At 41.3% G+C, this 22,708-nt stretch overlaps 1 protein-coding gene across 1 annotated transcript in view; it reads right to left on the bottom strand.

The window, feature by feature from the left end:
- LOC117512091 overlaps positions 1–22,702 on the bottom strand; it is a 197,982-nt gene extending 175,280 nt beyond the window's left edge. The window contains exons 1-6 of the mRNA XM_034172052.1: positions 22,561–22,702; positions 20,236–20,307; positions 19,596–19,667; positions 17,802–17,873; positions 10,768–10,839; positions 6,542–8,459 (exon numbers count right to left, since the gene is read on the bottom strand). Of these exons, the coding sequence (XP_034027943.1) occupies positions 6,542–8,459; positions 10,768–10,839; positions 17,802–17,873; positions 19,596–19,667; positions 20,236–20,307; positions 22,561–22,680 (2,326 nt within the window). The 5' untranslated portion in view covers positions 22,681–22,702. The remainder of the gene's footprint in view (positions 1–6,541; positions 8,460–10,767; positions 10,840–17,801; positions 17,874–19,595; positions 19,668–20,235; positions 20,308–22,560) is intronic.
- Positions 22,703–22,708: the final 6 nt, after the last annotated feature.

Genomic DNA, 22,708 nt, shown 5'->3' with positions numbered 1-22,708 from the left:
CTGGCTGCTGTTCCCTCTTCCCTCAAAAACTCTGTCATAATTGTGTTTATAAACCAGTCACCATTTGCTTTTATTATACATCTGTGTAGTTAATAAATCAAATAATCTTCAGGGATGATTTGCTTGCGCGCGCACGTAGAGAAATAAAAAAAAAACTCTCCGCTGGCTGCTGTTCCCTCTTCCCTCAAAAACTCTGTCATAATTGTGTTTACAAACCAGTCACCATTTGCTTTTATTATACATCTGTGTAGTTAATAAATAAAATAATCTTCACGGATGATTTGCTCACGCGCACGTAGAGAAATATAAAAAAACTCTCCGCTGGCTGCTGTTCGCTCTTCCCTCAAAAACGCTCCATTTGATCTGTGTATAATAAAACGCAGCATTACAAACAGAGAAGAACATTTTTTGATGACGTTTTGTGTATGTGTCGGTCTCAGAAAGTCAAATTCTGCACAAATTTTGTCCAAATTTCATAGATTTCTGTACAGTTATGAAATAAAAAAGGTGGATTCCAGTTGGGAATGCAAGTCTAAAGAGTTGTGTGCCCGCCCGCAAAGTAGGGTGCCATGAGTTCCCGGGTAACCGCTAAAATCGAACCCTGCTTCCAGGCCTCAGCCTGTCAGACGTGCTACAACTTTTCACCAGGAGACTGGTTCACAAGTGTCGACTTAAAGGACACCCGTTTCCATGTGCCAGTGGCGCCTAGTCACAGGCAGTTTCTCCACTTTGCTTTTGAAGGACAGGCATACCAGTTCAGGGTGCTTCCTTTCGGCCTCTCTCTCGCCCCTTGTACATTTACCAGATGTATGGCTGCAGCACTAGCCCCACTGCAAGTTCTCGGATTAAGAATCCTACCCTTCTTAGACGATTGGCTTGTCTGCGCTCCGACTCAGGAGCAGGTGCACATCGATGCAGCGCTTCGAATGAACCATGTCTCTCAGTTAGGACTCGCAGTGAATGCTGCGAAGAGTTCTCTTGTTCCCAGTCAACAAACAACCTTCATCGGCATTGCCATCAACTCCCTAACTATGACTGCATCGCCATCCCTGCAGAGAGGGGGAAATGTAATTCATCTCGTCTCACATGTTCAATGGACTGTGACACTGTCTTTTGGTTTGCTGCTCCAGTTGATGGGCAAACTGACTGCAGTGTCACTAGTGGTACCTTTGGGACTTCTGTTCTTGTGTCCCCTACAGATATGGATCAACAACCTAGGCTTTGTTGTCACAGCTATAGGGGAGGATTTGGCACCCTCACCCAGAATGCCTTCAACTGCATGTGTGGCTGTTGAAGGGCTGGACTCCTTGTTAGGTTCTTGTGACCAGTCTGTTGTTCAGACTGTCCTGAACTCAGGTGCTGCTTCTATTCTACCAAGGCTTTGTATGGCAACAGATGAAACATGTTTGTCCGGTGGTGTGAGAACCAAAACTTAGACCCCGAGTGTTTCCCTGTGCCTATTCTACTCAAATATTTACAAGAACTGCTGGAGAAAGGACTTTCTGTCACTTCGTTAAGGGTTTATGTTGCTGCAACCTCTGCCCGGCATGCCTATGTTGACGGCTGGTCAGTGGGATCGCATTCCTTAGCGTGTTGTTTTTTTGAAACGTGCTCTACGTTTGTGGCCTCCAAGGATTGCAAGCGTACCTTCATGGGACCTTCCACTAGTCCTGGAGGGTTTAAGCTTACCTCCTTTCAAACCAGTTGAAAGTGCTGATCTTAAGTGGGTGTCAGTGAAAACTGCCTTTCTACTTACAGTATCTTTGGCCACGCAAGTGGGAGAGCCCCATGCCCTTTTGGTTGCTGAGAACTGTTTGCCATGGAATTCTGACAGATCTGGGGTTAAGCTGTGGCCTAATCCATCCTTTTTACTTAAGAGTATTTCAGCCTTTCATGTTAACCAGCCAATTTCCTTGGCTGTGTATGCCCCGCATTCTGATCCAGGATTGTCTGTCTCAGGTTCCCTGTGTCCTGTTTGAATGTTGAAGCAGTACATTGGTGCGACTGCTGGGATTCGGAAAACAGATGCCCTGTTTGTTGGTTACGGTGATCACAAAAAAGGCTGTGCTGTATCAAAGCAGCGACTTTCACATTGGGTCGTGGATGCCATTTTACAAGTATACAAGTCCAGGGGTCTTCAGCCTCCGAAAGTTACGTGCCATTCCACCAGACGGGTGTCCACCTCCTGGGCTGCACTGAGAGGTGTTTGAGTGATATTTGTGCTGCTGCTACATGGGCTTCGTCCTGTACCTTCGCCTGCTATTACAGGCTGGATGTGGCCACTCCTCCTGCGGTGACTTTGGTGGTGTTGTCTGCCTCCACTCCTCACTGCTGATGCTAGGTGAGGGTGACTCTTCGTGACCTTGTTGGTATTAAGTCATCCAGGTGCTAAAGCACTGCCCTCTGGCGGTCATCCGGAATTCATAGAACCGTAGTTACATTCGTAACTCTTGTTTTCACACCTCCATCAATCAATCTATCCCACCTCATCCAGTTAATGGTCAGGAATATATCCCAGGTGTCGTGGGGTGAAGAGTAAACACAGGGAGGACATGCAAACTCCACACAGAAAGGTCAAAGTCTGATGCAGACCCGGGACCTTCTCGCTGTTAAACAGTGCCATTAACCACAAAGGCACTATGCTAAGAAGGAAACAGGACCTGCAATTAGAAGTTCATATCTTATATTCAGGCCAATACAGTACATTTTATCTGGATAATTTGAATGCCATGAAATGGTAAGTGTGAAATGAATTAGAATTATTTGATTCATGGCTGTTTTACACAAAGTAATAATTTGATTCCTGTTGACTGCATTTCTTAGACAATTTTATAACAGTACTCCAAACTGGTATATCCAAAAGCCTGTATCTTGTTATCTTAATCTGTTATTGACACTGATGTCACAATTGACTGGACATTTAAAATACGCAGCTCGATTCAGTGTTTAAAAAAGCCTTGAAATTTCCTTCCTTGAGCTCTGGATGATCACAGTGCTCCAACAAGCTTGATGTAACAAGTCCCATAGCTGTCAATTCAAAACACGGCCACAACTACTACGAGGCCATGACATCAGTGCCCCTAACAGTAGGCAAAGCCTACACAGCTGCTGCAATCTTCTGACCTGTCGCCAGTTAAACTGATTTAAAATAGTATGCTCCGATAATGACTGAAAACATATTTGAAACATTTGTCTAAAGGTGCCCTGACACAACCATATTTTTGATTCACGCAACAGCATGACCTGTGTCGTGATGATCCCAGCCACTGTGTTCACAGCTGGACGCCGTTCTTTGTTGTACCGGCTGCCACATGCTCTGCGCTGGATGCTGCGTATATAAAATAATTACTTTGTGGCAGATTAATCATTTTCTGCAAACTGGCTGTTGAAAACGGCTGTAATCACTTCCTGAATCACAGAGGAGGCTGCAGCCGGAGCCGTACGCGCACGCCTAACAAGCTGCAGAAAGCATTTTGAGCCATCTAAAAAGGTAATTATTTGACTTGTTTACATTGTCATGGTTGATAAAATACTTGGGTGTCTTTTCCTTCTTGGATGCAGCTGTTAAAGTATTTATTTTTATGTTTATAACAGATTTAACTTCTTGTTATAATGTTCAGACGAGCTGTGCTCTGATGCGATCCACTGATGTCACCACTCACTCTTTTTTACTTCTTGTTTACTCCACTTGATGAGCTGCACTTCGTGTTGGAGATTAGATTGCGCCACATAGCACGACATTTGTGCATGAAAGATTTTTTTTTTGAACATTTCAAAATTCTCTGTGCGCAACAGCACGCACCGGCGCCCCTCTGGCGTCCTGTCTGCACCCGTTAAAGACAAGTTTACTCTCCAGCACAACACATCACGGTCGACACACACAGGTCATGATGTGTCATGAATCAAAAACATGCTCATGTCAGGGCACCTTAGGACAAGTAGCTTCCACTGCATTAACACTTGTAGGCCCAGACATTTCCAGTTCTGCTACTTGCCCCCTCCTCTTTGCGAAACATGTTAATTCCTCTCAATATGCTAACATACTGACAGGTCTCCACGGTAACACTCTGCAGGGGTTGCTACCTGTAATGACAAAAGCCAGACTTCCTGTGTGAATGAAGTCTCATCAGCCCAACATACTGTGTGTGCCAGTATGGGCCCTCTCCGTGGAAGTAAATCTGTGCCATCAGAGTTTGAATTTGAATTTTTAAGGTTGAATTTGTTTAGCATCAAAATTCAGCCTCAAAAAGTTCAAACAAAAAAATTCAACCTAGAAAAAAAAAAACTTTCAACCTCACAAATTCAACTTCAAAACAGGTTGAATTTTTTTTTTTTTAGGATGAGGTTTTTGAAGCTGAATATTTTGATGCTAAACAAATTCAACCTTAGAAATTGTCCATAGTTACAGTGCTTCCCATTTGTGACATGCTAAACTTTGGGGGGATTTTCAAAAAAAAAAAAAAGAAGTAAAAAAAAATATGTTTAATTTTTGGCATCCAATTTTCTTCATCCTTTGCGTCCCTCGTGGTGTTGTGGCGCTGAGCTACATCGTCTCAGCACTAGGTTGCAACCACGTGGCGTCATCATGACGCCGCACGACGCAACTTGCAGTGGGCCCGGTGTGAAAGGGGCTTAAAGTGTGCTCTCTGGACCTATGTGTGTTAAATACTTAAGTTTTTATTTAAATATCTGTGCTAAGTAGCTGTAGTACTCTTACACTTGGGCATTTTTCTTCAATAAAAGTATTAAATGGATCAAATAAAAGTCATGTTGGACATAGTTTGTTTCAAAAAAATACTGCAAATACCAAGACACTGCATTTTTAAATACATATTTGTTGGAAATCTTGAGACAAATGAGATTCAAACAGCATGAGGCATATCCCACTATAGGCAGCAGAGTTATGTCTTTGTTAACACCAAGAAGAGTGCATGATTAGCAACTTTTCTGAAGTTATAAGACAAGGACAATATGCATGGAGGACTAAGCTCATCATCAAATTTATTCAACTCTTCCGTGGTCAGAGTAACATTCATCGATTTGTATTTAGTCCATTAGATGGAGGACCGCGGCGATCTGCTCATTCGCTGGCTGTTGCCAGAGCGCTACCATCTTGGTTAGCGTCTGACAGCCAGACATCGACAGAAATCAATGTGGACATGATTAATGTTTTTAAGAGTTTCAGAATAAATCTGCATTTTTTGTGCTTTTACATTTATTCAAAATCAGTCCCACATTTGTACAGCCACCATTTGTCAAAACAAATACAGAAGAGGATCAGATATGTATAATAGACTTGAATGAATTTGTTCCATTCCAGACAGAAAATAATACCATCAGTTTGTCAAACACACTACGTCTGCCGCAACACAAGATACTAGTCTGATCCTTAATTAATTTCATTATGAAGTTAAGTTAAAGATGGGAAATAATTAAGGTAAAACTAAGAGCTTCGGACACTCGCATCATATTAAAGATAATATTAAAGACCACCTGCGGCGCCGCCTTTACTGAGTGCTTCTCCGCGAAAATATCAAATAATATAAACAAATAAATAAATAAATGAAACAATCGCCAGCCAGGGTGAAAGTAAGATTATTCAATCAATTCTGGATCAAGATAAAAGAAATCTGAAAACACTAGACTGGAATATTCAGTATATCATAGAGAAATTAATCTCATTCATGTATATTCTTATATTAGTAGAATATACAGTGTCAAAGTGACTGTCATGTGACCCACAAAATTAAGAAAAAAAGCATTTCCATTCTATGAATTTGCTCTGACAGAACATCTCAGGATGGAAAACCTGATGTGGAAAAAACAGGTTAATTAAAAAGGGATAAATTGAGACTTATGAATGTGAGACCTGTAACTGAATTGCTAAACGAATGGTGAGATATTTACCAGACAAAACATTCAAGCAGTAAAGCTGAAATCACTACAGAATACAGATAGACACAAAAATAAATCATTTTCTAACCTTTTTCAGCAATTTCAGTCATTTCCCCACATCATTTATATTATATATAATACACACTTATGAAAGCTCACGCCACAATTTATTTATATTTATTTAACCAGCTGACAATCCTTTGTCAGCTTGTCGCTGTATTCGACACTGTACAAAACAGCATTTTCAGATCACTTTAACCCAGTTTAAGTCAGTGCATCATCATATTTTTATTTAATCTAATGCCTGACGGTGTGGAATAATGTTAAGCAAGATGGAAGCTGCCTTGCAACAGCTCACAGGCTGCATCCGCCATCTAGTGGATTAAACAGAAATCAATGGTAATATGTCTAAATATTTTGGGTTGAAATTCATGCACTACTTAGAATTATCATGTACAGGAACTGAAGTCAAGTGTGCTCAATGAATATGGAGCTAGGATACACCAGCTGTGGTTGCAGCAGCTAAATATGGGAAAACATGCAGAGAAGGTGACTTTCAACAGGAGGGGTTGGTGAACTGTGCACTAGGAAGACATGGTCTGTGGTGGGGTAAATATTAAAAGTGGTAAAAAAATGTCATACATACCTGCAATCTCAATTTGAGCCAGATTTTTTCCTCGAAATCTTTCAAGAGATCCTGCCTCTGCTGCCAAAAGCAACTGTGCAATTTTGGCAATGTCAACAGCCGCCTCTGGCAAACGATAATATTCCTTTTCAAGCCGAAGCTTAACTCCCAACAAGGTGGCCAGGTGAGGAAGATCGTTGTTCACAAGCTTGAGAATCTTGAACACTCTTGCAATGTGCTTTAGAAAATGCACAGACCTAAGATACTCTGGGTTCTTTGCAGCACACCTTGTAGCAAAATCCATGATGGACTCTTGCCCATAAAAGCTCTGATACTTCGCTGTGAGTTTTGCAAATAAGAAAGGATTGTCCTTGTGTATCTCACATGCATCTCTTTTGTCCACAAGCAGTTTCATTGCACTGATGAGTTCAGAGGTTAACAAAAGTGCAACTTTTTTGCCATCTGTGTTCAAAATGTTGACTGTTACAAAGTGTTTGGATAACACTTTGTCAAGCTCTGACTGGGGAACAGAGGCATCTTTGTGAGTCTCAGTCTCTTGTCTTTCCATGAATGCTTTCACTGTCAGTTCTGAAACATCTGATGGATGTCTGTTGAAGATGGACACTTGTGCATGTGTCACTTTGGCAAGTGCAACATAAACCTGTGGGTTCTGATACAGCTGCAGGTATTTAACTGCTGCTCTAAACGCATCTTCCAAGTGCAGATAGAGACGCTGCACATCTTGTGTGAACGGTATGGTGAATGGGTTGATTAACCTTGTTTCTGTTCTGTTCAGACCCCATTCTTTTGCACACAATTTAAGAAATGTGTGTGCTTCTTCTATTCGCTGCTTAGCACCATTTGCCAAAGCCATGTTTAAAATAATGTCACCAATCATCTTCAGTGAATTCACCAATTTCAACAAAAAATGTGGTCTGTTCCAAGTACGTTCCTTTTCATTAAAACCAACAAACTCTTTGACGGCTTCAACAAGTTTGAAAAAATTGCCAGGTTTGACAGCTTCTTCTAAACTAAGTATTGACTTTTTTCTCAGGGTTAACAAGAGTCTTCCCATGTCCTTTAGCTTTTGTCTAATGTATTCATCTTTAAGTTGATTCCTACGTTTCCGGTACATAAACTCTGCCAGCCGCAACATAAGGAAATCCTTCTGAATGAGAGAAGCAATCTCAGCATCATTCAGTTGTACTAGCAATTTCTCCATATATGATGGAATTTCTTGCAAACATGCTGACTTTGGAGTAGCAATCAAATTTGTGAGCATACTCTTGCCAGTAGGTTGACCCCTGAAGGTCATCCTTGATCGACATTGTTGCATATGCATCAACAGTGTCTTCTGAATATACATGCCATTACAGTACAGACACTGTGCCAATGGAACATTAGTTGTCACACTTGACGCAATTCTTGCTGCATTCAAATTTCCACTCAATTGGTCTTGAATGCTTTTCTTGGTATTACCTCTAACTCTCAACTCTTCAATTAACTTTTTCCGTTCAGTGACAGTCTTGTCACATGCAAATGCTTGAGCAATATCAGGTTCTTCCTCTTTGTGAGTGCGAAGGTGATGAGCTACTTTTTGCATCCGTTTCCCACACACATAGCAGAAGCTTCTGTAACGATTAGTTCTGGTGCGAGGAGAGACTTCGTATTGATGGGGTGTGTAGTCTTCATCAGAGCTGCAGTCATCCCAGCTGGAATCAGAGTCATCATCCTGCTGGATGCATGACTCATCTTTGGATTGTGACACAAATGCTTTTGCTTTAGAAGAATCTGTCTTTGGGGAATCAACTTTATTCTTGGCAGAGCGACATCGGGGATTGTTGAGTTTTACAGACTTCTCAACTTGGACTGGTCCACTATCAGGCAGACGATCATTAACAGCAGAGTGTTCTGCAGAAACGGGAGCTGCCAAGTCAATCTGAAATAATAATATTTCATTATTAGAAGGCAAATGTCATGCTGACTACTGAGACTGAGCACCCACAATGTGCAATTAAAAGAATTACAATAGCTCATTTTTACTTCTGGCATCCCCAAGATGCCACCATCCACTAGAGATAAGAATTTTTCCCTAGTACTGCCTATATCTCTTTAACTCTATTTATTTATATACAACTCCAATTCCAATGAAGTTGGGACGTTGCGTAAAATGTAAATAAAAACAGAATACAATGATTTGCAAATCCTCTTCAAATTATATTCAATTGAATACGCCACAAAGACAAGATATTTAATGTTCAAACTGATAAAATTTGTTTTTGTGCAAATATTTGTTCATTTTCTGCAACACATTTCAAAAAAGCTGGGACAGTGGTATGTTTACCACTGTGTTACATCACCTTTCTCAACTACATGTAAGCGGCAAGGCCGAAAACCAACAATGAATGCCCGTGACCTTCAATCCCTCAGACAGCACTGCATTAAAAACCGACATCATTGTGTAAAGGATCTTACTGCATGGGCTGAGGAACACCTCAAAAAACCATTGTCAGTTAACACAGTTCGTCGTTACATCTACAAGTGCAAGTTAAAACTCTACCATGCAAAGCGAAAGCCATACATCAACAACATCCAGAAACGCCGCCGCCGTCTCTGGACCCGAGTTCATTTGAAATGGACAGACACAAAGTGGAAAAGTGTGCTGTGGTCTGATGAGTCCACATTTCACATTGTTTTTGGAAATCATGGACGTTGTGTCCCCTGGACAAAAGAGGAAAAAGACCATCCAGATTGTTACCAGTGCAAAGTTCAAAAGCCAGCATCTGTGATGGTATGGGGTAGGGACGCACCTTTCCTTCTAACAACAATCAATAAGCGTTTGGGAACTGAGGACACTAATTGTTGAAGCTTTATAGGTGGAATTCTTTCCCATTCTTGCTTGATGTACGATTTCAGTTGTTCAACAGTTCGGCACCTCCGTTGTCGTATTTTGCGCTCCATAATGCACCACACATTTTCAATGGGTGACAGGTCTGGACTGCAGGCAGGCCAGTCTAGTACCTGCACTCTTTTACTACGAAGCCACGCTGTTGTAACACATGCAGAATGTGGCTTTGCATTGTCTTGCTGAAATAAGCAGGGACATCCCTGAAAAAGACGTTGCTTGGGTGGCAGCATGTGTTGCTCCAAAACCTGGATGTACCTTTCAGCATTGATGGTGCCATCACAGATGTGTAAGTTGCCCATGCCATGGGCACTAACACATCCTCATACCGTCACAGATGCTGGCTTTTGAACTTTGTGCTGGTAACAATCTGGATGGTCTTTTTCCTCTTTTGTCTGGAGGACACGACGTTCATGATTTCCAAAAACAATTTGAAATGTAGACTCATCAGACCACAGCACACTTTTCCACTTTGCATCTGTCCATTTCAAATGAGCTCGGGCCCACAGAAGTCGGCGGCGTTTCTGGATGTTGTTGATGTATGGCTTTCGCTTTGCATGGTAGAGTTTTAACTTGCACTTGGAGATGTAGCGACAACTGTGTTAACTGACAGTGGTTTTCTGAGTGTTCCTGAGCCCATGCGCTAAGATACTTTACACAATGATGTTGGTTTTCAATCCAGTGCCGCCTGAGGGATCGCAGGTCACGGGCATTCAATGTTGGTTTTCGGCCTTGCCGCTTACGTGTAGAAAGTTCTCCAGATTCTCTGAATCCTCTGATTATAATACGGACTGTAGATGATGGAATCCCTAAATTCCTTGCAATTGAACGTTGAGAAACATTGTTCTTAAACTGTTGGACTATTTTTTTCATGCAGTTGTTGACAAAGTGGTGATCCTTGCCCCATCTTTGCTTGTGAATGGCTGAGCCTTTTGGGGATGTTCCTTTTATACCCAATCATGACGCTTACAATTAGTGTCCTCAGTTCCCAAACACTTATTGCATGTTGTTAGAAGGAAAGGTGATGTAACAAAGTGGTAAACATACCACTGTCCCAGCTTTTTTGAAACATGTTGCAGGCATCCATTTCAAAATGAGCAAATGTTTGCACAAAAACAATAAAGTTTATCAGTTTGAACATTAAATATCTTGTCTTTGTGGTGTATTCAATTGAATATAGGTTGAAGAGGATTTACAAATCATTGTATTCTGTTTGTATTTACATTTTACACAATGCCCCAACTTCATTGGAATTGGGGTTGTAATAATGTGAATAATAACTCGTCACAGACACTAGTATGACTCAAAACATATTGGATGTATAGCCAAATTCAACACATACCTTCTTATTCAGTTGAGAAGATTCAGTCTTAGTTTGGTTCATCTGTGATGTACTTGGTCCATCACTGGATTCCTGAGTATGTAAATAGAAAAGACCACAAGAAAACAAAAAGTTGTGAATATTTCCTGGCACAACCCCTTTTGCTATTATTTGTGAAATGCAGATTAATCGCAAAGTTTACATAAGTGTGATTTTGTGCCATGGTGTCTTGTTGCTAAAGTGAAAACTATGTTCATTTTGATGCAGCTGCTGTAAAAATCACAGTGGTACAAGTTAAAGCAACTGCACATGCACATCGTGAATGCAGCCAGTTAAAAACAGTCTTGTGCCCCACTTCAGTAATGTTCCTGGGGCTGCGGAGTATGGCTTTTCAGCAGTGATTTCCTCAAAATAAGCATTGATAAATCTGATGTGCGCCCTATTGACACGTAAACCAAAACTTTGATTGACCCCCATAAGAATCAGCCTGACAAAGGACTTTTTTGATTAGTCAGTTAAACTGGATTCAGTTGAAAAGAGTGAGCTTCCTCTCATGTGGAGTGAACAGCCAGTGTTTGTTTCAGGGACCAGCACATAGCACTGTACATTTTTCAGAAAAATTCTGCACCACTTTAAATACACAATAAGTCTCTTTTAGATCATCAGTAGTGCACGTCTGGCTGGCTGTTTGATAGTGTGGACTCACAGAGTAGCTGATAACAGCTAGTCCGGATTGTTTGCTCCCCTGGTTTGGGCAGAATTTTTTTTTTTTGTTAGATGGGTATGGTATCCAAACCATTCCATGGTTGACCTCTTATGGCCAAAGTTACAGCACACCCTATTTTGGGCCCCCTGGGGCAATTACAAAAAAGTCTAAAACAAAAAAGTTCATAACTCTGAGGGTGTCACGGTTCTTAGTTTCTTGATATGGAGACTACACAGGGAGGGTACAATACAATAATATTGCAATTTTACTGGGACACCCTCAAAGTTGGCCAATAGCGACGCTCAAAACGCTCCAAGCTGAAAAAAAAAGCCAAAATTAGGCCTACCAATATTTTGAAACTTTGAGAGTATTCCACAAATTTTATTCCAGGTATTGTTCATTTGGGAGGGATCTGATAGGTTTGTATTGTTATTTCAGTGGGACACCCTCAAAGTTGGGAGAAAAAAGGGTCCAAAAAGGGCCCCAATTAAAAAAAGAAAAAAAAAAAAAAAAAAAAAAAGTAAAAAGGTTCTTTCAGGACCCAATTTCTCAAAACTGAGGGTGAATTCACAATTTACATATAGACCTAAATGTTAAAACAAAACAAGAAAACAACTGGGATCTACTGTTAAGTGCTTTTAGATCTTTTTAGATCCCACTTCTTTTCTTTGTTTTAACATTATGGTTAGTCACCCAAAACGATCTGTCCAATCGCTGTTTCACATCAACAGCTGAACTTGTATATTAGCCATCTTACGTTAGTCGCTGATTTTCATGGGCATAACGGCCTCATGAGCCCCACTGCCAAGAAACGCCTCCAATGCCCGACAGTTTTATTTACTTCCTGGTTGGTCATTGGCATGAACTATCCAGCCTTTGTTTCCTTAACTGGCTTTATTGGGAAACACATTGAGATCCCCCAGGAAGAGTTACAGAACATAAGAAATGCAGAACGACATGCTTGGCTCTTAGCCCAGCAGGTGCTCTGCTACACTTCCATAAAACCTTTTTGTGCTCACAACGCTGCTCAGTGTAACAGCGACGCCCGACTGCTAATGTGAGAGCTGTCACAAACACATCTTGACAGTCGTCTACTGCAACCATGGCCAAAAGTGGAGGAAGCTCTCCTTTTGGAGGAATAGGAGCAATGCAAGGGTGCTCTTGAGTGTTCCATCAAGTGGTGGTTGATGACAGGCAAGACACTTAGGGTTTGTTGACTAAAATAAGATTAGCCTCCTCTGTATCAGGCTAAAAACGTTAGTCGGGTAACGCAAAACATTAGCTGACTAAGCGCTTGGTACAGTGAATAGCTTCAAAAAATGAGTCAACTAAGAGAGTTTAGTTGACTAAACAAGACTAGACTGCTTTATGAAACCGGGCCCGGGCGCGCTGGCAGCCAACCAAGCAGCTTGGCCAAGTTCTGTAACTCTTCCTGTGTGTGGGGCGGGAGGAGGGGAGTAATCGTTTCATGTCAGAATCGCGATTCTTATACTTAACATTTCAAATCTTTCAAAACTTCATTTTTTTAATAACGCGATCTCCATTTCAGTCAGTTTCTCCTCACTGCCATAAATGCGGCATTGCTGTTGTGCATCCCTCTCAGCTTTCATCCAAGAGTTTGCACTACATTAGCAAAATAGCTCGGCTCATCTTTAACATGGAGAAATGGCAAATGCCAGAAGTTCAACCCACTCCTCCAATGTTAAAAGCAGCATTTGAGCACACTTTGGAGTCTACATTGTCCTGAATAAGAAGGAGCTTGATATGACTAACTCTATGCAGGGATTAAAGCAAGAAAAAAAAAATCTTATGGAAATTTGTTATCATGCCCAAATCATAAGCTGTTCACCATCTATCTTTTCACAGAAACCTTTTTGTCATCATGTTTTTGGATTCAAGGTAAAACAAGGTGGAGACGGCGACGAAAACAGCAAACTGTTCTCCTGCTGAAAAAGATTATATTTCACTCACCAACCACTGCTCCTCTTTTCTAATGCAGCATCATATTATACAACCCCTGGCAATAATTATGGAATCACCAGCCTCGGAGGATGTTCATTCAGTTGTTTAATTTTGTAGAAAAAAAGCAGATCACAGACATGACACAAAACTAAAGTCATTTCAAATGGCAACTTTCTGGCTTTAAGAAACACTAAGAAATCAGGAAAAAAAATTGTGGCAGTCAGTAACGGTTAATTTTTTAGACCAAGCAGAGGGAAAAAAATATGGAATCACTCAATTCTGAGGAATAAATTATGGAATCACCCTGTAAATTTTCATCCCCAAAACTAACACCTCCATCAAATTGGATCTGCTTGTTAGTCTGCATCTAAAAAGGAGTGATCACACCTTGGAGAGCTGTTGCACCAAGTGGACTGACATGAATCATGGCTCCAACACGAGAGATGTCAATTGAAACAAAGGAGAGGATTATCAAACGCTTAAAAGAGGGTAAATCATCATGCAATGTTGCAAAAGATGTTGGTTGTTCACAGTCAGCTGTGTCTAAACTCTGAACCAAATACAAACAACATGGGAAGGTTGTTAAAGGCAAACATACTGGTAGACCAAGGAAGACATCAAAGCGTCAAGACAGAAAACTTAAAGCAATATGTCTCAAAAATCGAAAATGCACAACAAAACAAATGAACGAATGGGAGGAAACTGGAGTCAACGTCTGTGACCGAACTGTAAGAAACCGCCTAAAGGAAATGGGATTTACATACAGAAAAGCTAAACGAAAGCCATCATTAACACCTAAACAGAAAAAAACAAGGTTACAATGGGCTAAGGAAAAGCAATTGTGGACTGTGGATGACTGGATGAAAGTCATATTCAGTGATGAATCTCGATCTGCATTGGGCAAGGTGATGATGCTGGAACTTTTGTTTGGTGCCGTTCCAATGAGATTTATAAAGATGACTGCCTGAAGAGAACATGTAAATTTCCACAGTCATTGATGATATGGGGCTGCATGTCAGGTAAAGGCACTGGGGAGATGGCTGTCATTACATCATCAATAAATGCACAAGTTTACATTGATATTTTTGACACTTTTCTTATCCCATCAACTGAAAGGATGTTTGGGGATGATGAAATCATTTTTCAAGATGATAATGCATCTTGCCATAGAGCAAAAACTGTGAAAACATTCCTTGCAAAAAGACACATAGGGTCAATGTCATGGCCTGCAAATAGTCCGGATCTTAATCCAATTGAAAATCTTTCGTGGAAGTTGAAGAAAATGGTCCATGACAAGGCTCCAACCTGCAAAGCTGATCTGGCAACAGCAATCAGAGAAAGTTGGAGCCAGATTGATGAAGAGTACTGTTTGTCACTCATTAAGTCCATGCCTCAGAGACTGCAAGCTGTTATAAAAGCCAGAGGTGGTGCAACAAAATACTAGTGATGTGTTGGAGCATTCTTTTGTTTTTCATGATTCCATAATTTTTTCCTCAGAATTGAGTGATTCCATATTTTTTTCCCTCTGCTTGGTCTAAAAAAGTAACCGTTACTGACTGCCACAATTTTTTTTCCTGATTTCTTATAGTGTTTCTTAAAGCCAGAAAGTTGCCATTTGAAATGACTTTAGTTTTGTGTCATGTCTGTGATCTGCTTTTTTTCTACAAAATTAAACAACTGAATGAACATCCTCCGAGGCCGGTGATTCCATAATTATTGTCAGGGGTTGTAGAAAGACTTTAACCTACAAATTATTTCAAGGATAAGAATACCCACTGATAATTTACGATTGGGTTGGTAGATTATGATACTGAGAGTGTGATCTCCCTCGCTCGCTCGCTCTCCCTCCCTCCCCCTCTTTCTCACCCTCGCTCGCTCTCTCCCTCATCTCTCCCTCATTTACCTGCTGAGCAAACACGAAGCCTTTCAACTGTAAAATAAACTCATGGATAAACACTAAAGTATTTTGTAGGCCTTCCCGTTCAGCAGGACGAAGTCAAACTGTGATCAGCTGTTCTCTGCAGCCGCTCTCTGAGCAAGCTGCAGAGAACAGCTGATCACAGCGGCTTCAGCTTGGAGCACGTTGCAGCTTGCACAGCACTGTTTCTCAGTTCATTTTTCTGAAAACCCATGTCCTGCGACACAGAGTATTTGAACCTGAGAAACGCTGAGTTAAAACTCGTCTCTTGTCCACTGTGCGGCTGCAGCCACACAGCCTTGAAACGGCAAGAAACCTCCCCTCCCCGCTCCTCCCACTCTTCCTGCTCTCCTCGCCTGCCGCCGTCAGCTGTAAACAAACAGGCAGCAGAAACAGAAGCAGAGAGCTTCCCACAGAGGTTTTACAGACATGGTGTTTTCTGTCCAGGATCTGAAAATCCCGTAGGTTGGATCAGGAAATTCCGACCCACAAATTACGTCGGTATTGTGATTCCTGTTTACATCGGCTGTGAAGCAACATCAGCGCCTGTGCACCACCTGTGACTTTCTGTGCTCAGACTACGTCACAGCAGTGCCGTAAATGATTCAGGGATTTTTTCTGATTGGTTAAAATTTGAAATCGTTGAATTCTGCTTAAATGCCGAATTCCTACGTGGATATTTCAGTTGTAAGAGCTCCTTATTTTCATTGATACGCATCAATCGTCAGTTTATAGCACAGTCTATCTGCCCAGCTGTATTTTATCAGTGGGTTTTCTTTTCCTTTAAGGCCCATTCACACTAGAGCACGAATGCTGTACGAATCACACAAAGTGTGTGTGTGTGGTACAGAATCTGAGCTGCAGTCGCACAGGACAGACATTCATACAGCCATTTACAAATACCCAGAATGTGGTACGGAGCCAGCTCGAATGAGTCGCTCAAGGAGTGCAGCAGCACCTGAGCAGGTGGACTACTCAGAGTGCAAGTCAATGCGGACATGAACCTTCCCTCATGAAAAAATAAAAGCAGAACAAAAAAAAATATATATATATGGAATTCAAACAACAGCACAAAATCCCACAATGCTGTACTGGTCTGGTTGAAAAGCAACTGGGGGGGGGCATCCTACCCATTAACTGAATACATGGCTGTTCTCTCTCTCTCTCTCTCTCACTCACTCACTCACTCACTCACTCACTCACTCACTCACTCACTCACTCACTCACAAAGCTGAAACCCAAAATTACACAGTCCCCCAACTGCCTGCACGTGAAAAACGCGATGTCAGTGGGTCAAATATTGTAACAGTTGTATGATGTGTAATCCACCTGTAAGGGGCCGTTCACCCATGTGCGATGTGGCGCGGCTCTAAGACGCACAGACATGCCCACCTGCCTTCTCTTTTCTTTCTAGAAAACAAATAATAATATATAAAAATAAAAACAGTCAGGTGAGCGAGTCTGTGAGCCTCAGAAGTGTATGACACCTTGCCTCATGTGTCAGAGGATTTATCTGAATTATCTCATTAACATGGCTGTTAGACCCTGGCCACATGGCCACAGTGTGCGTCAGCGTGTCACGGAGATGCACTGATGCACAGCGCTTTTGATCGTGGTTGAATGTCTGGATCGGGCAAGTAACACATCCACTGATAGTCCACCTCGTGTCACAGGATTAATCTGAATTATCACATCAACATGGCTAGACCCCAGCCACACGGCCGCAGTGCACGTCAACGTGTCATGGGGTATTTGGTGTGACTGCACAATGTACACATCTACTGCACAAGATGTTTGCACTTTGCACATTACAATATTTCCTTTGTGCACCAAACAGGATGCCGGGGGGTTGGCTCAGTTCATTGGGGTACATAAGGACATACTAACTAGATCGGACGGACTGCTCCGAATGGTGGTGGCTTGCCATTTGGGATGCCAGTTCATTCAGGCTAGCAGTCACACAGCAGTACAACCGCCATACGAATATTCCTCAGTTTGACTGCAGCATGACAGCAGTGTGCCTGTACTCTACAACATGCTGCCCTGCCAATTTGGCATATTTCCCTAAGTGCCACACGAATCCTGTCAGAGGAAATCGAATGTAGCTTGTATGCAGCACAAATTACACAAATGTAGTTCGAATGTCACTTTGTATGGCATTCGTGCAATTCATGCTGCAGGTCAAGTGCAGTACGACTGCAGGGCAACTTGCATTGACATTCGATTGTCCATTCCTACGGCAGTACGAATACATTATGACTGACTCCACCTCCGTTCACGTGTTGTCCAGCATTGAGCACGACATGAATGTGCCGACTACTGTAGGAATGCTGTACAAGATGTCGAATGCAGTTCGAATGCAGCACAAATTGCATGAATGTCGTTCGAATGTCAATTTGTACTGTCAGTCGTTACAGACACTAGTATGACTCAAAACATATGGGATGTATAGTCAAATTCATCACATACCTTCTTACTCGGTTGAGAAGATGCAGTCTCAGTTTGGTTTGTCTGTGATGTACTTGGTCCTTCATTGGATTCCTAATTATGTAAATAGAAAAGACCACAAGAAAACCAAAAGTTGTCAATATTTCCTGGCACAACCCCTTTTGCAATTATTTCAAATGACCTTAATTCTAACCAGATATATCATTATTTGCATTTTATCCAGAATCGTACAAGCCTAACTGGGAGTGCAGTGAGTTTAGGATGACAACTTTCAGTAACTCCTGGATCATAGTGATCCGTACACAACTCCCTCATGGTTCTGCATGAAGGTGAAATGCAGATTAATCGCAAAGTTTACATAATTGTGATTTTGTGTCATGGTGTCTTTTTGCTAAAGTGAAAACTATACTCAACAAAAATATAAACACAACACTTTCGATTTTGCTCCCATTTTGTATGAGATTAACTCAAAGATCTAAAACTTTTTCCACATACACAATATCACCATTTCCCTCAAATATTGTTCACAAACCAGTCGAAATCTGTGATAGTGAGCACTTCTCCTTTGCTGAGATAATCCATCCCACCTCACAGGTGTGCCATACCAAGATGCTGATTAGACACCATGATTAGTGCACAGGTGTGCCTTAGACTGTCCACAATAAAAGGCCACTCTGAAAGGTGCAGTTTTGTTTTATTGGGGGGGGATACCAGTCAGTATCTGGTGTGACCACCATTTGCCTCATGCAGTGCAACACATCTCCTTCGCATCATCCATGAAGAGAACACCTCTCCAACGTGCCAAACGGCAGCGAATGTGAGCATTTGCCCACTCAAATCGGTTACGACGACGAATTGGAGTCAGGTCGAGACCCCGATGTGGACGACAAGCATGCAGATGAGCTTCCCTGAGACAGTTTCTGACAGTTTGTGCAGAAATTCTTTGGTTATGCAAACTGATTGTTCCAGCAGCTGTCCGAGTGGCTGGTCTCAGACGATCTTGGAGGTGAACATGCTGGATGTGGAGGTCCTGGGCTGGTGTGGTTACACGTGGTCTGCGGTTGTGAGGCTGGTTGGATGTACTGCCAAATTCTCTGAAACACCTTTGGAGACGGCTTATGGTAGAGAAATGAACATTCAATACACGAGCAACAGCTCTGGTTGACATCCCTGCTGTCAGCATGCCAATTGCACGCTCCCTCAAATCTTGCGACATCTGTGGCATTGTGCTGTGTGATAAAACTGCACCTTTCAGAGTGGCCTTTTATTGTGGACAGTCTAAGGCACACCTGTGCACTAATCATGGTGTCTAATCAGCATCTTGGTATGGCACACCTGTGAGGTGGGATGGACTATCTCAGCAAAGGAGAAGTGCTCACTATCACAGATTTAGACTGGTTTGTGAACAATATTTGAGAGAAATGGTGATATTGTGTATGTGGAAAAAGTTTTAGATCTTTGAGTTCATCTCATACAAAATGGGAGCAAAACCAAAAGTGTTGCGTTTATATTTTTGTTGAGTGTATATAAATTGTGATGCAGCTGCAGTAAAATCACAGCGGTAGAGGACAAAGCATCAACACGTGCATGTCATGAATGCAGCCAGGACACGGAGTTATACATCAAATGTGAAACGGTCAAATATTTTTTCACTGTCTACTCGATATTTTATGGTCTGAAAATCAGATTCGAGTGCAGTTCGAATGCAGCACAAATTGCACGAATGTCACTCAAATGTCAATTCGTACGGTCAGTCATCACAGAGACTAGTATGACTCAAAACATACAGAATGTATTGTCAAATTCAACACATACCTTCTTATTCGGTTGAGAAGATGCAGTCTCAGTTTGGTTCGTCTGTGATGTACTTGGTCCTTCATTGGATTCCTGATTATGTAAATAGAAAAGACCACAAGAAAACCAAAAGTTGTCAATATTTCCTGGCAAAACCCTTTTGCAATTATTCCCAATGACCTTAATTCTAAGCAGATATATGATTATTTGCATTTTATCCAGAATCGTACAAGCCTAACTGGCAGTGCAGTGGGTTTAGGATGACAACTTTCAGTAACTCCTGGATCATAGTGATCCATACAGACCTCCCTCATGGTTCTGCATGAAGGTGAAATGCAGATTAATCGCAAAGTTTACATAACTGTGATTTTGTATCATGGTGTCTTTTTGCTAAAGTGAAAACTAATAAGAGGTTAAAGCATCTGCACGTGCACATCATGAATGCAGCCAGGGCGTGGAGTTATACATCAAATGTGAAATGGTCAAATATTTTTTCCACTGTCTACACAATATTTTATGGTCTGAAAATCAGATTCGAGTGCAGTTTGAATGCAGCACGAATTGCATGAATGTCATTCGAATGTCAATTCGTACTGTCAGTCGTCACAGACACTAGTATGACTCAAAACATAGGGGATGTATAGTCAAATTCAACACATACCTTCTTATTCAGTTGAGAAGATGCAATCTCAGTTTGGTTCGTCTGTGATGTACTTGGTCCTTCATTGGATTCCTGATTATGTACATAGAAAAGACCACAAGACGACGAAAAGTTGTCAATATGTCCTGGCACAACCCCTTTTGCAATTATTCCCAATGACCTTAATTCTAACCAGATATATGATTATTTGCATTTTATCCAGAATCGTACAAGCCTAACTGGGAGTGCATTGGGTTTAGGATGACAACTTTCAGTAACTCCTGGATCATAGTGATCCATACAGACCTTCCTCATGGTTCTGCATGAAGGTGAAATGCAGATTAATTGCAAAGTTTACATAACTGTGATTTTGTGTCATGGTGTCCTTTTGCTAAAGTGAAAACTATACAAATTGTGATGCAGCTATGGTAAAAATCACAGCGGTAGAGGTTAACCTTCTGGGGTCCGAGGGCATTTTTTTGGACAGTTCACTCGCCTGGCATAAATGTTTTATTATTGCTGTTAACAGCTCTCCCTGCATCCCACAATCAAGTTGTACGTCTCTTTTTTTCAGGACAACCTGTACTTTCAGAATATAAATGCTATAGTGGTGTTTTATAAGTGTAATAAAGGTTTACAATCAGAAATGAGAAAGAAAAAAGTAAAGCGGAAAATTTTCCACACACATTTATTCAAAACACACAGCAAACTATAATAAACTGTTTTGACACTTTATAAAAATAATTTGAGGTCTTCTGTGAAAGACCGTACAACAAAAAGGTTCAAACACAAATGCACATTTTGAACAATATATACAAAATGGTCTATGTGTTTTGTTTGTCTTCATCTCAAAGCAATTTCTGTCTGCTATTACACAAAGGTCACATCACAAACTTCTACTTCTAAGCTGACTTTGTGTTTGTTCTCTCCTGCTCTGAAAGTAGCTTTCAAACTTCAAGGCTCATTCACAGTTTGAGGAGCGGGCCCTCCCCCTCACTCCATTGATATGGTAAACAGTGCTTTACGCCGGAGCGAGAGAGCTTGCCACAAGCTTATCCAATAACATTCACAGGCAAACTAGTGGATCCTGATACTCACACACTCATTGTTTGAGCACGGGAGATTTTATAAGAGGCCCTCTGTCTGCCCACTTTCACTGATCACTGTGCGTAATGGCACAGGGCGCATTGGAGCCAACAGCCAGGGGGCTATTCAAACAGGCCAACTAGTAATACATCACTCCTAAAAACAATCTTTGGTTTATCATGAGAGGTAAATCTGCCCTACGATTGGATTTTGGAAAACCATGTGACGGTGAACCAATTCTGATTGGACACTCATATTGCGCACATCATCGCATAGCTTCTACGAGGAGTACAAAGATGGTGGACAGCTGGCTAAAAAGTCTGTGGAGTTAAGTTTTCAGCAAAAAAAAAAAAAAAGTAAGTTTCAATCTCATATCATTAAAAAGTTATTTATAATTTAGCAAAACTTGGTCTCAACATTCATATACGACGGCGTCGGCCAAAAAGGGTTAAAGCATCTGCACATGCATATCATGAATGCAGCCAGGGCGCAAAATTACACATCAAATGTGAAACGGTTGACTATTTTTTCCACTGTCTACTCGATATTTTATGGTCTGAAAATCAATGTAATTGGATTAGAATCAAGAATTTATGCATTTATGTGCAAAGTGCGATGTGATTGAGAGGTAATAAGGTTTTAGGAAGAGATTTTAGACGTATTTTGGGGAAAAAAGGTGTTAGTGTTTGTTGTTAATGCATCGGGGGCCTAATTCTGTTTTTAGCTGAACCACAGCGAGGACACTCACAGAGACACTCAAAGCAGACTGAGGGGAAAAAAAAAAAACTTTAATATGTTTGTAAAATTCTGCACTCTGCCCACTGTGTCATTACAGAGCTGTGACAAAAGCACACACCAGGCCCCCGAGGTCAAGCATTTCAGAAGCAAAACAAATTCTCAAGCGCTTTTAGCCTGTCATCACACAGAGCTGAAGGAAGTGGAGCAGCTGTAGTGGCTAACAGGAGAAGCTTCCCAGCGCACATTGTAGCACTTCATCAAACTGAGTCAAGGTATGTCATACTGTCACGCACTTTTCTTAGCGCATTGCAGCACACATGACTAGATCCTGTAACTAGCAGCTCTATGTATTGAATTGACTGAGAACTGAAAATCGATTTTGAATTGAATACGAACCCATAAATCTGAATCAAATGGTGAGATACTGAAAGATTCACAACCCTAGTATTTAATAAATATACTGTGAAAACTTAAAATAAAATAAAATAATAATAATAATAAAAAAAAAACAGTTCAGCTTACCCTTGAGCGCCATAGGTAAGAGGACTCCCCATAATCATAAGTTATCTCCTCGCCAGGAGATAACTTTTTCACTGCAAAAAGGCATAAGTGTGGCTTTCCATCACAAACGATTTTCTTCATTGTGCAGTTGGGACTGATGTGATCATCA

This window comes from Thalassophryne amazonica, chromosome 6 (assembly GCF_902500255.1).
Source record: "Thalassophryne amazonica chromosome 6, fThaAma1.1, whole genome shotgun sequence".
Classification (NCBI taxonomy): Eukaryota; Metazoa; Chordata; class Actinopteri; order Batrachoidiformes; family Batrachoididae; genus Thalassophryne; species Thalassophryne amazonica.
This window is presented reverse-complemented; position numbering and strand designations above follow the sequence as displayed.